A 14,344-nucleotide genomic window follows, 5' to 3' on the forward strand; every position below is an offset into this window, starting at 1 on the left:
ATACCTTACTAAAATCCATGTAGATCACATCCATTGAACTATCCTCATCTATTTGCCTGGTCACCTCCTCAAAGAACTCTATCAGGCTAGTTAGAGACGATCTGCCCTTCACAAAGCCATGCTGATTGTCCCTGATCAGACCATGATTCTCTAAATACCTATAGGTTTTGTCTCTATGAATCATTTCCAACAGCTTTCCCACCACAGACGCAAGGCTCACTGGTCTATAATTACCTGGACTATCCCTACTACCTTTTTGAAACAGAAAAGGAAGTAGAGGGTCTGCCACACTTTCTTCACAGTTGCAACTACATGCTTGGATGGTCCTCTGAAATAGTAACACCCTTGGCATTTAAAGCTGCTCATCTCTCAAACTTTGAACCTCCAATGAAGATCTGCTCATGGGCCTCCGGGTTTCTCTCTCCTGGACTCCACCATCAATTTCTTGGTCTTATTGACATTGAGTTGCAGGTTGTTGTCATGACACCACTCAGCCAAATTTTCCACCTCCCACCCCCCCCCCCCACCCCGTATGCTAATTCGTCACCACACCTGATTCATCCTGCAGCAGTGGTGCCAGCAGAAAACTTGAATATAATGTTGGAGCTGTGCTTAGGCCGCACAGTCATAGGCACAAAGCGCATAAAGTAGGGAGACTAAGCACACATCCCTGTGGTGTATCTGTGCCGAAAGTGGAGGAAGTCCTGACTGGTTACACTGTGTCCTGGTATGGAAATACCAATGTCCAAGAACGGAAAAGCCAAGTTAAAGTGATGGCTTCCGTCCAGTCCGTCTCAGGCCAGACCCACCCCACCACTGCAGTCCTAATTTTCCCAGGACAGTCAATAAAGCACATTAACCATACAAAACTTCTGAGTTTCTGAATCTGGCGGGAGCAAAGGATGCTCGCAACGGCAAGAGTGGAACACCACATGAGAGTAGAGAGGGACAGGTGGCAGAGAAGGACTGCCAGGGGCGGGTGACACAGGTGCAGACAGACCATCTGATACTATGGTGCTTCCCTCTCCCAACCAATATCCCCCTCTCATTGTCCCTTTGTACACAACAGAGTCCCATATCAGAAATAGGTTTATCATCACTCACATGTGTCATGAAATCTGTTTATATTGGCAGCAGCAAGTTTACAGCACAATAAATAAAGTTATTACAGTACTGTGCAAAAAGTCCAGGATACCCTAGTTACAGTGCCTTTAATAAGTATTCAACTCCCCATGGATGTTTTTTTTGTTTTGGAACACTGAATCACCGTGGGTTTACTTTGGCTTTCTTTGACAACAATCAACAGAAAAAGACTGTTCCAAAGTGAAAGCTGGTCTCTACAAAACTATTGATATAAAACATTAAATGACTGATTGCATAAAAATTCAGGTCCTCTAAAATTATATCTGTCACAAAATTTGTTTTGGCAGCAGCAGCATTGCAGCACAATATATAAAATTATTACCGTTCTGTGCCAAATGTCTGGGTTAACCTAGTTACAGTGCCTAGTAGTAGTATTCAACTCCCCATGGAGGCTTTCATGTTTTATTGTTTCAGATCACCGAATTATCAGTCTGTTTAATTTAGCTTATTTGACACCAATCAACAGAAAAAGACTTTTGTTTCAAAGTGAAAGTAGATCTCTACAAAACTATTGAGATAAAAACATTAAATAACTGACTGCATAAGTATTCAGGTCCTTTAATATGACACACCAAATCATCATTGGTGTAGCCAGCCGGTCTCAGAGATTACATGATCAGTTAAATGGAGTTCGGGTCTCTGTAGCAGCAATGTTTAGATTTCGGCTAGAGAGGCAGCTAAATTGTTTGCAGCACAGAGGGGTCATTCAGGCAACTGAGGAGGATCAGTTAAGAATGGACCAGATAGCCGGGGGTGCCCAGTCCCAAGACATGATTACTTGTGGTCTCCGACGGTTCCGTAACAAGCACCCCCTCCCTCATTTGTTGAGCTGATTAGAGAGGTACAGGAGGAGGAGAGCGCGTCAGAGGCATGAGAGGGCTCCGTCAGAATGGTACAGTCCTCCATAGTAGCCCCTTTTGTGGCAGAGCTTAGAACTAAGATGTCCCGGGTGTTAACAATGGAGTGGGCCCGCGTTTGATATAACGGGTAAGAGAGGGGGACCCCACAAGGGATTCCCCACAAGGGATGGCACGGATTCCGCGAGAAGGGGGCGGCCGGTATTGTCTGGAATAACTGTGGTGAAGAGGGGCAGTTCAGGTGGGAAGTATTCAAGTGACTGCACACATCGCTACCCCATCACGACCCTCTCTCAGGGCAAGCTTCGTAAAAACCGGGCAGCATCAGCTGAAGGTGAGGGATGGAAATAATTAAAGGGGATCTGGTTGGAGCTTCTGCACGTGAATGGTGATGAAGAAATAAATAAAGCTACGTTGAGTTGACGTGTGTTTGCGCCTTTAACTCCTGGTGGAGTCGTCGGGGCGCTGTCATGACAAGCTGTTTGCACCAAACTTTTTGTTGACTGCTCATGTCTTGAGCATCTGAAACATGGCAGAGCCCATCCCTCTCCTGGTTTTTTGCAGCCGGCTGGATTCGAACTCCCGAGCCTTCACTCCAAATTCCGGCGCTGACGCTACAACTCCACCAGCCAGCCTAGACACTCTAGACATTTGGCTCAGTGTACAGATAAGAATAACATAAGAACATAACATAAGAGATAGGAGCAGGAGTAGGCCAATCGGCACCTCAAGCCTGCTCCGCCATTCAACAAGATCATGGCTGATCCAATCTTAACTCTAGTTTTCACCGAATCCCACAAGGCAACAGTGCCAACCAACAGGGCACCATGCCGCCCATTTTATTTTATTATTCATCCCGCCCAAACCCATGTGATCACCCGGGGAAAAAAACCGAGTTGCCAATTGAGGAGAAAAAATCTGGAAAATTCCTCTCCGACCCATCCAGGCTATCGAAAACTGGTCCAGGAGATCACATGGCTGATCTAAACCTAGCCTCATGTCCACTTACCTGCTCGCTCACTGTATCCCCTAATGCCATTTTTTGTGTTGAATACAAGTTGAGTACAAAAAAACACATTTTAGGGATATCTGGATTTGTGTTTCGCTAAGAATATTGCAGAGTAGTAACATGCCAAACATGGCATTCATGTAAGAGGGCACCTTGATTGCCGTGGACAAGTTAGGATGAATCCTCTGTTTCTGTGCTATATTACTCCATGACTCTGCATTCCCCTTTCATCTACGTGACTGTGTACGTTTTCAAACAACCCCAAGGATTACTGCAATACAACTGACCATTAAATAAACATGCTCACCCCGAACAGCATCATTTCACTGAGCATTATATTGAACAACATTCTGTTGCAATAATCGACACTTTCAGTCTACTAACATGCATAATAGTGAATGGGTCTGGTTAACACTGAATACATACCAAGAAAAAAAGTCATCTTCTTAGGACTAAGAACACCTTGCTGAGCCGACGTGCCGGCATCCTGGGGTTGACTGGAGCTTCCACCCATCTCACTTCCGTCACTCCCTGTAACAAGATAAAATCAAAATAACGATGAGAAAACAAAAGTGGCAAATACTGAGAAAGAAAACCCTCCGGCCCACTGAGTACACCTACATGATGCGCGATCACCACAAAACAGCATCCATCATCATCAAATGCCCACTCTCTTCTCACTGATGCCACAAAGGATAGTTCGGGATCAGTACCAGCTGCAGGCTCCCCTGCAATTCACTGCTTCATCAGTCATTAAGGGGTCAGAGGTGAGATGGTTGGTCACTTCAAATTTATTCAATTTATAATTTCAGATGATCTGTTCGGTCCAGCATGTAAGTGCCATCGAAAACAAGGCACAACAACAGATCTGATTCCGTTGACGTTTGCACAGATTCACCATACCGTCTAAAAATTTGCCAAACTTCTGCAGATGCCCAGTGGCAGTATCGTGACTGGTTGCATTAAGGCCTGGATGGAAACACCAACGTCCAAGAATGGAGAAGCCAACAAAAGTGTGATGGAGACAGTCTGGTTCTTCACAGGCAAAGCCGTCTCCACCACTGGTCCTTGCCACAAGAAAGCAGCGCCCATCAAAGACTCTCACCACCCAAGCTATGCTCGCTTCTCATCCGAGTCACCAGAAGGAGGTACAAGTGGGGCTTCTGCTCGAAAGCATTGGTGTTTCCATACAAAGTCGTGTTGCAGCCAGTAAATACCACACACCTACAGAAGTTCTTAATGGGATGCCAAATCTCTGCAGACTCCCCAAGGAAGTAGAGGGTCTGCCACGCTTTCTTCACAATTGCAGCTACATGCCTGGATGGTCCTCTGAAATACTACCACCCTGTCATTTAAAGCTGCTCGCCCTCTCTAACTTTGAACCTCCAATGAAGATCAGCTCATGGACCTCTGGGTTTCTCTCTCCTGAACTCCACCATCAATTTCTTGGTCTTATTGACATTGACTTGCAGGTTGTTGTCATGACACCACTCAGCCAAATTTTCCACCTCCTACCCCGTATGCTAATTCATCACCACACCTGATTCATCCTGCAGCAGTGGTGCCAGCAGAAAACTTGAATATAATGTTGGAGCTGTGCTTAGACCGCACAGTCATAGGCGCAAAGCGCATAAAGTAGGGAGGCTAAGCACACATCCCTGTGGTGTATCTGTGCCGAAAGTGGAGGAAGTCCTGACTGGTTACACTGTGTCCTGGTATGGAAATAGCAATGTCCAAGAACGGAAAAGCCAAGTTAAAGTGATGGCTTCCGTCCAGTCCGTCTCAGGCCAGACCCACCCCACCACTGCAGTCCTAATTTTCCCAGGACAGTCAACAAAGCACATTAACCATACAAAACTTCTGAGTTTCTGAATCTGGCGGGAGCAAAGGATGCTCGCAACGGCGAGAGTGGAACACCACACGAGAGTAGAGTGGGACAGGTGGTAGAGAAGGACTGCCAGGGGCGGGTGACACAGGTGCAGGCAGACCATCTGATGCTATGGTGCTTCCCGTTCCCAACCAATATCCCCCTCTCATTGCCCCTTTGTCCACAACAGAGTCCCATATCAGAAATAGGTTTATCATCACTCATGTGTGTCATGAAATTTGTTTTGGCAGCAGCAGCATTGCAGCACAATGCATAAAATTATTACCGTTCTGTGCCAAATGTCCGGGTTACCCTAGTTACAGTGCCTAGAAGTAGTATTCAACTCCCCATGGAGGCTTTCATGTTTTATTGTTTTAGATCACCGAATATCAGTGGGTTTAATTTGGCTTATTTGACACCAATCAACAGAAAAAGACTTTTGTTTCAAAGTGAAAGTAGATCTCTACAAAACTATTGAGACAAAAACATTAAATAACTGACTGCATAAGTATTCAGGTCCTTTAATATGACACACCAAATCATCATTGGTGCAGCCAGCCGGTCTCAGAGATTACATGATCAGTTAAATGGAGTTCGGGTCTCTGTAGCAGCAATGTTTAGATTTCGGCTAGAGAGGCAGCTAAATTGTTTGCAGCACAGAGGGGTCATTCAGGCAGCTGAGGAGGATCAGTTAAGAATGGACCAGATAGCCAGGGGTGCCCAGTCCCAAGACATGATTGCTCGTGGTCTCCGACAGTCCCGTAACACGCACCCCCTCCATCATTTGTTGAGCTGATTAGAGAGGTACAGGAGGAGGAGAGCGCGTCAGAGGCACAAGAGGGCTCCGTCAGCATGGTACAGTCCTCCATAGTAGCCCCTTTTGTGGCAGAGCTTAGAACTAAGATGTCCCGGGTGTTAACAATGGAGTGGGCCCGCGTTTGATAGAACGGGTAAGAGAGGGGGACCCCACAAGCGGACGGACTACACAGGATGGCAGGGATTCCGCGAGAAGGGGGCGGCCGGTATTGTCTGGAATAACTGTGGTGAAGAGGGGCAGTTCAGGTGGGAAGTATTCAAGTGACTGCACACATCGCTACCCCATCACGACCCTCTCTCAGGGCAAGCTTCTTAAAAACTGGGCAGCATCAGCTGAAGGTGAGGGATGGAAATAATTAAAGGGGATCTGGTTGAAGCTTCTGCACGTGAATGGTGATGAAGAAATAAATAAAGCTACGTTGAGTTGACGTGTGTTTGCGCCTTTAACTCCTGGTGGAGTCGTCGGGGCGCTGTCATGACAAGCTGTTTGAACCAAACTTTTTGTTGACTGCTCATGTCTTGAGCATCTGAAACATGGCAGAGCCCATCCCTCTCCTGGTTTTTTGCAGCCGGCTGGATTCGAACTCCCGAGCCTTCACTCCAAAGTCCGGCGCTGACGCTACAACTCCACCAGCCAGCCTAGACACTCTAGACATTTGGCTCAGTGTACAGATAAGAATAACATAAGAACATAACATAAGAGATAGGAGCAGGAGTAGGCCAATTGGCCCCTCAAGCCTGCTCCGCCATTCAACAAGATCATGGCTGATCCAATCTTAACTCTAGATTTCCCCGAATCCCACAAGGCAACAGTGCCAACCAACAGGGCACCATGCCGCCCATTTTATTTTATTATTCATCCCGCCCAAACCCATGTGATCACCCGGGGAAAAAAACCGAGTTGCCAATTGAGGAGAAAAAATCTGGAAAATTCCTCTCCGACCCATCCAGGCTATCGAAAACTGGTCCAGGAGATCACATGGCTGATCTAAACCTAGCCTCATGTCCACTTACCTGCTCGCTCACTGTATCCCCTAATGCCATTTTTTGTGTTGAATACAAGTTGAGTACAAAAAAACACATTTTAGGGATATCTGGATTTGTGTTTCGCTAAGAATATTGCAGAGTAGTAACATGCCAAACATGGCATTCATGTAAGAGGGCACCTTGATTGCCGTGGACAAGTTAGGATGAATCCTCTGTTTCTGTGCTATATTACTCCATGACTCTGCATTCCCCTTTCATCTACGTGACTGTGTACGTTTTCAAACAACCCCAAGGATTACTGCAATACAACTGACCATTAAATAAACATGCTCACCCCGAACAGCATCATTTCACTGAGCATTATATTGAACAACATTCTGTTGCAATAATCGACACTTTCAGTCTACTAACATGCATAATAGTGAATGGGTCTGGTTAACACTGAGAACATAACAGAAAGCTTATTCTCCAGATGCTCACCGGTACCCGAGGGTTGAACACCTTGCTGAGCCGACGCGCCGGCATCCTGGGGTTGACTGGGGCTTCCACCCATTTCACTTGCGTCACTCTCTGTAACAATGCAAAACCAAATTAAAGAAAACAAAAGTGGCAAACAATGAGAAAGAAGGCCCTCCGGCCCGCTGAGTACATCTACATGGTGCGCGATCACCACAAAACAGCATCCATCATCAAATGCCCACTCTCTTCTCACTGATGCCACAAGGGCTGGTTCTGGATCAGTAAGATTACCAAACATTACAGGGAGATGCAAGAGAATGGGGTTGAACGGGAAAATCAATCAGCAAAGATGGAATGGTGAAGCAAACTCCAATGCTCGAACAGCCTAATTCCGCTTGTGTGTCTTATTGCCCATCACCTCCTGCTTCCCGCGTTATCGGTTCTCAGGAAGCCTTACCCTGCAGTTACTACAGATGAAATGTTTCAGGGGAACACGTGGGGAACTTCTACATGCCAAAGGTGATGAGAGTGCGGAACGAGCCGCCAGGGAAAGTGATGCTACGGGTTGGGATTGAACAGTTAATAGAAGCTTGGAAAAGTACGTGGGTGAGATCAGTCTAGAGGTGAAGGTTGGAGGGGTGAGGCAGAATACTGTTTTAGCATTGAGTTGATGGATCAAGGGACCCATTTTTGCTCTGCAGTGTTCAGTGACCATAACACACCCGTCTAACACTACTGAAGTCACCAGATCCCTGTTACTATTGGCACCTTTATCCGTAGCAGGAATGTGTCTTTCAACATTCGAAGTGTCAGCATGAACAGCATAGCAAAATCAGGATTGGATGATAATTTGCTTCAGGAAGACGTAGCGATGCGATCTGTGAACTACAGTTGTTCATTACCTGTCTTTAAAGTACTCTCTCCCATGAAGGAAGAGATATGCTGCAGAGAAACAGGCCCATGAGCCGATCGTGTCAACATCAACCGTCCACATACAGTGTCTAATTGATCAGCTATCTACTATAGCTCACCCACTTTGATTTGGGCAAATGACACTCTTGACCATGTCTGCGTGTTTTATGCATTGAGTTGCTGCCACGTGATTGGCTGATGAGATATCTACGTTAATGAGTATTTGCATGTGGCCACTGAGTGTGCACGTGATCCTTCAGTGAATTTTCCAGCATTACAGTGGCAATTGCCTCACCTTTTAGAGAAACTTTTTGGTTCAGAAGCAAGAGTGACATTACTTGAATCAGCCATCTTACTGTTTGACAATATGGAATGGAATATTTTACTAAGCAGTAATCTGCTGGAAGAACATGGTACTTTTTGTCTCTCTCCTTTGAGTCTTTGGTTACCTCTTCTTTGCTCTTCTAACCATTCATAAAATAAACTGAAATAACAGTGGTGGGTACGTGGAGATGGATACAATAGGGTCTTTTATCAGCCTCTTATACAGGTACATGGAGCGTTGAAAAATAGATGGCAAAGCACTTGGAAAATCCTAGGCAGCTTCCAGAGTAGAGTGCATGATCGGTACAGCATTGTGGGCTGAAGGGCCTGCAATGTGCTGTAGATTTCTATGTTCTAAAACAACTTTTATGCCTCATTCTTGACTTTAGGATTGCCAAAATCATCAGGATTCGGCACTATTCATACAAACAATTTTGAAGAAAATGCATCAGTTGTGCTTAGTAAGTTTGCAGATGATACACAGATTGGTGCTTTGGTACACAGTGAAGAAAGTTGTCAAAAATTATGGGGGCATTTGGATCAATTAGTTCTGTGGGTTGAGGATTGTCAAGTGGCACTCAATCCATTTATGTGTGAAGTATTGCAATTGGGAAATCACTTTCATAGTAAAGGGTAGGTTCTGCAGTGTGTTGTGGAACAGGGACATAACAGTACAGGTAAATAGTGCACTGGAAGATGCATAACGAGTAATGTGATATCACAGTTAAACTGGATGCTGACAATGGCACTCGACACACCGATCTGTATTGATCAGGACACTGAATTCCATTGATGGAAAGTAATGTTCCCATAGCTCAGGATGTTACTGAGTCCGTACATTGAGTATTGTGTACAGTTTTCCCCACAGGAAAGATGTCATTCAACTGCAAACATTGCAAAGAATTTCTGGGGTCTGACATGCAGTGAGAGGTCGTGCAGGTTTGGACTTTACTCCCTAGTGAGTAGGCAATTGAAAGGATAGCTATTTGGGGTATTCAAAATCAGAATGGGTATTATAACCATGAATGCCCACTTCACTCCCCCATCACCACCCCCTTCAAGTGCACGCTTCTATAAACCAGAGAGCATAGGTTCAAGGTGAGAGGGTGACAACATTTAAAAGGGACAGAGGTGGAGCTCTGCACATCAGAGTGTGGTGCAGACGCAGATGGTGCGAAGTTGAGTTGAATACAAGTTGAGTACAAAAAAAAAAATCACATTTTAGGGATATCTGGATTTGTGTTTAGCTAACAATATTGCAGAGTAGTAACATGCCAAACGTGGCATTCATGTAAGAGGGCACCTTGATTGCCGTGGACAAGTTAGGATGAATCCTCTGTTTCTGTGCTATATTACTCCATGACTCTGCATTCCCCTTTCATCTACGTGACTGTGTACGTTTTCAAACAACCCCAAGGGTTACTCCAATACAACTGACCATTAAATAAACATGCTCACCCCGAACAGCATCATTTCACTGAGCATTATATTGAACAACATTCTGTTGCAATAATTGACACTTTCAATCTACTAACATGCATAATAGTGAATGGGTCTGGTTAACACTGAGAACATAACAGAAAGCTTATTCTCCAGATGCTCACTGGTACCTGAGGATTGAACACCTTGCTGAGCCGACGCGCCGGCATCCTGGGGTTGACTGGGGCTTCCACCCATTTCACTTGCGTCACTCTCTGTAACAATGCAAAACCAAATTAAAGAAAACAGAAATGGCAAACAATGAGAAAGAAGGCCCTCCGGCCCGCTGAGTACATCTACATGGTGCGCGATCAACACAAAACAGCATCCATCATCAAATGCCCACTCTCTTCTCACTGATGCCACAAGGGCTGGTTCAGGATCAGTACCAGCTGCAGGTTGCCCTGCAATTCACTGCTTCATCAGTCATTAATGGGTCAGAGGTGAGATGGTTGGTCACTTCAAATTTATTGGAGTTATAATTTCAGAGGATCTGTCCCGGGTCCAGCATGTAAGTGCCATCGAAAACAAGGCACAACAGCAAATCTGATTCGATTGACGTTTGCACAGATTTGCCACACCATCTAAAAATTTGCCAAACTTCTGCAGATGCCCAGTGGCAGTATCGTGACTGGTTGCATTAAGGCCTGGATGGAAACACCAACGTCCAAGAATGGAGAAGCCAACAAAAATGTGATGGAGACAGTCTGCTTCTTCACAGGCAAAGCTATCTCCACCACTGGGCCTTGCCACAAGAAAGCAGCGCCCATCAAAGACTCTCACCACCCAAGCTATGCTCGCTTCTCATCCGAGTCACCAGAAGGAGGTACAAGTGGGGCTTCCGCTCGAAAGCATTGGTGCTTCCATACCAAGTCGTGTTGCAGCCTGTAAATACCACACACCTACAGAAGTTCTTCATGGCATGCCAAATCTCTGCAGACCCCCCATGGAAGTAGAGGGTCTGCCACGCTTTCTTCACAATTGCAACTACATGTTTGGATGGTCCTCTAAATTAGTAACACCCTGTCATTTAAAGCTGCTCGTCGTCTCTATCTTTGAACCTCCAATGAAGATCAGCTCATGGGCCTCTGGGTTTCTCTCTCCTGAACTCCACCATCAATTTCTTGGTCTTATTGACATTGACTTGCAGATTGTTGTCATGACACCACTCAGCCAAATTTTCCACCTCACACCCCCCCCCCCACTCCGTATGCTAATTCATCACCACACCTGATTCATCCTTCAGCAGTGGTGCCAGCAGAAAACTTGAATATAACGTTTCAGCTGTGCTTAGGCCGCACAGTCATAGGCACAAAGCCCGTAAAGTAGGGAGACTAAGCACACATCCCTGTGGTGTATCTGTGCCGAAAGTGGAGGAAGTCCTGACTGGTTACACTGTGTCCTGGTAAATACCAATGTCCAAGAACGGAAAAGCCAAGTTAAAGTGATGGCTGCCGTCCAGTCCGTCTCAGGCCAGACCCACCCCACCACTGCAGTCCTAATTTTCCCAGGACAGTCAATAAAGCACATTAACCATACAAAACTTCTGAGTTTCTGAATCTGGCGGGAGCAAAGGATGCTCGCAACGGCGAGAGTGGAACACCACACGAGAGCAGGGTGGGACAGGTGGCAGAGAAGGACTGCCAGGCGCGGGTGAAACAGGCGTAGGCAGACCATCTGATGCTATGGTGCTTCCCGTTCCCAACCAATATCCCCCTCTCATTGCCCCTTTGTCCACAACAGTGTCTCATATTAGAAATATGTTTATCATCACTAATATGTGTCACAAAATTTGTTTTGGCAGCAGCAGCATTGCAGCACAATGCATAAAATTATTACAGTTCTGTGCCAAAAGTCCGGGATACCCTAGTTACAGTGCCTAGAAGTAGTATTCAACTCCCCATGGAGGCTTTCATGTTTTATTGTTTCAGATCACCAAATATCAGTGGGTTTAATTTGGCTTATTTGACACCAATCAACAGAAAAAGACTTTTGTTTCAAAGTGAAAGTAGATCTCTACAAAACTATTGAGATAAAAACATTAAATAACTGACTGCATAAGTATTCAGGTCCTTTGATATGACACACCAAATCATCATTGGTGCAGCCAGCCGGTCTCAGAGATTACATGATCAGTTAAATGGAGTTCGGGTCTCTGTAGCAGCAATCTTTAGATTTCGGCTAGAGAGGCAGCTACATTGCTTGCAGCACAGAGGTGTCAATCAGGAGGCTGAGGAGGATCAGTTAAGAATGGACCAGATAGCCAAGGGTGCCCAGTCCCAAGACATGACGCTAGTGGTATCAGACAGTCCCATAAGACGCACCCCCTCCCTCTTTTGTCGAGCTGATTAGAGAGGTACGGGAGGGGAGCGCATCAGAGGCACGGGAGGGCTCCACCAGCAGGGTATAGTCCTTGGTAGTAGCCCCTCGTGGTGAACTGACCACGGCTCTCCCAACCCGAAGAATAGTAAAGGAGATTGTGGCAGAGCTTAAAACTAAGATGTCCCAGGTGTTAACAGCAGGGGTGGGCCCCCGTATGAGAGGACGAGTAGAGAGGGGGACGGACTATGCAGAGGGCTGCGGATGGCCGGGGTTCCACGAGAGCTGCATCATTACCTCGTGACTCTTAAACTCTATCCCTCGACTTTTGAAAGCTAACACTCCATAAGCTTTCTTAACTACCCTATCTACCTGTGAGGCAACTTTCTGGGATCTGTAGACATGTACCCCCAGATCCCTCTGCTCTTCCACACTACCATGTATCCTGCCATTTACTTTGTACTCTGCCTTGGAGTTTTTCCTTCCAAAGTGTACCACCTCACACTTCTCAAGGTTGAACTCCACCTGCCACTTCTCAGCCCACTTCTGCATCCTATCAATGTCTCTCTGCAATCTTCGGCAATCCTCTACATTATCCTTAACACCACCAACCTTTGTGTTGTCTGCAAACTTGCCAACCCACACTTCTACCTCCACATGCAGATCGTTAATAAAAATCATGAAAAGTAGGGGTCCCAGAACCAATCCTTGCGGGTCACTACTAGTCACAACCCTCCAATCCGAATGTACTCCCTCCACCACGGCCCTCTGCTTTCTGCAGGCAAGCCAATTCTGAATCCACCTGGCCAAACTTCCCTGGGTCCCATGCCTTCTGGCTTTGTGAATAAGCCTATTGTGTGGAACCTTGTCAAATGCTTTACTAAAATCCATGTAGATCACGTCCACTGCACTACCCTCATTCATATGCCTGGTCGCCTCCTCAAAGAACTCTAACAGGCTTGTTAAGACACGATCTGCCCTTCACAAAGCCATGCTGACTGTCCCTGATCAGACCATGATTCTCTAAATGTCCATAGATCCTGCCTCTAAGAATGTTTTCCAACAGTTTTCCCACCACAAACGTAATGCTCGCTGGTCTATAATTACCTGAACTATCCCTACTACCTTTTTTGAAGAAGGGGACAACATTCGCCTCCCTTCAATCCAGCTGTACCATTCCCGTGGACAACGAGGACATAAAGATCCTAGCCAGAGGCTCAGCAATCTCTTCCCTCGCCTCGTGGAGCAGCCTGGGGAATATTCCGTCCGACCCCGGGGACTTATCCGTCCTAATGAATTTTAACAACTCCAACACCTCCTCTCCCTTAATATCAACATGCTCCAGAACATCAACCTCACTCATATTGTCCTCACCATCACGTTCCCTCTCAGTGGTGAATACCGAAGAGAAGTATTCATTGAGGACCTCGCTCACTTCCACAGCCTCCAGCCACATCTTCCCACCTTCATCTCTAATCGGTCCTACCTTCACTCCTGTCATCCTTTTATTCTTCACATAATTGAAGAATGCCTTGGGATTTTCCTTTACCCTACTCACCAAGGCCTTCTCATGCACCCTTCTTGCCCTCCTCAGCCCCTTAAGCTCCTTTCTTGCTACTCTATATTCCTCAATAGCCCCATCTGATCCTTGCTTCCTAAACCTCATGTATGCTGCCTTCTTCCACCTGACTGGATTTTCCACCTCACTTGTCACCCATGGTTCCTTCACCCTGCCATTCTTTATCTTCCTCACCGGGACAAATTTATCCCTAACATCCTGCAAGAGATCCTTAAACATCAACCACATGTCCATAGTACATCTCCCTGCAAAAACATCATCCCAATTCACATCCACAATTTCTAGCCTTATAGTCTCATAATTTGCCCTTCCCCAATTAAAAATGGTCACCCACTGAGAGATCTGTGACCTGACCCGGTTAGTTACCAAATACAAGATCTAGTATGGCATTCCCCCTAGCCGGCCTGTCAACATACTGTGATAGGAATCCATCCTGGACACACTTAACAAACTCTGCCCTATCTAAACCATTGGAACTAATCAGGTGTCAATCAATATTAGGGAAGTTAAAGTCATGCATGATAATAACCCTGTTATTTTTGCACCTTTCCAAAATCTCCTCGGTATCTCTGCTGCTACCAGGGGGCCTATAA

The 14,344-nt window shown here is 46.0% G+C and overlaps 1 protein-coding gene across 1 annotated transcript in view; it reads right to left on the reverse strand.

Moving 5' to 3' along the window:
* The window catches only part of LOC140722851 (NACHT, LRR and PYD domains-containing protein 3-like), a 93,729-nt gene that overhangs the window by 61,456 nt on the left and 17,929 nt on the right, over positions 1 to 14,344 (reverse strand). The window contains exons 3-5 of the mRNA XM_073037492.1: positions 9,979 to 10,068; positions 7,160 to 7,249; positions 3,436 to 3,540 (exon numbers count right to left, since the gene is read on the reverse strand). Coding sequence (XP_072893593.1) covers positions 3,436 to 3,540; positions 7,160 to 7,249; positions 9,979 to 10,051 — 268 coding nt within the window. The 5' untranslated portion in view covers positions 10,052 to 10,068. The remainder of the gene's footprint in view (positions 1 to 3,435; positions 3,541 to 7,159; positions 7,250 to 9,978; positions 10,069 to 14,344) is intronic.

The sequence above is a fragment of the Hemitrygon akajei genome, unplaced genomic scaffold (assembly GCF_048418815.1).
Source record: "Hemitrygon akajei unplaced genomic scaffold, sHemAka1.3 Scf000091, whole genome shotgun sequence".
Classification (NCBI taxonomy): Eukaryota; Metazoa; Chordata; class Chondrichthyes; order Myliobatiformes; family Dasyatidae; genus Hemitrygon; species Hemitrygon akajei.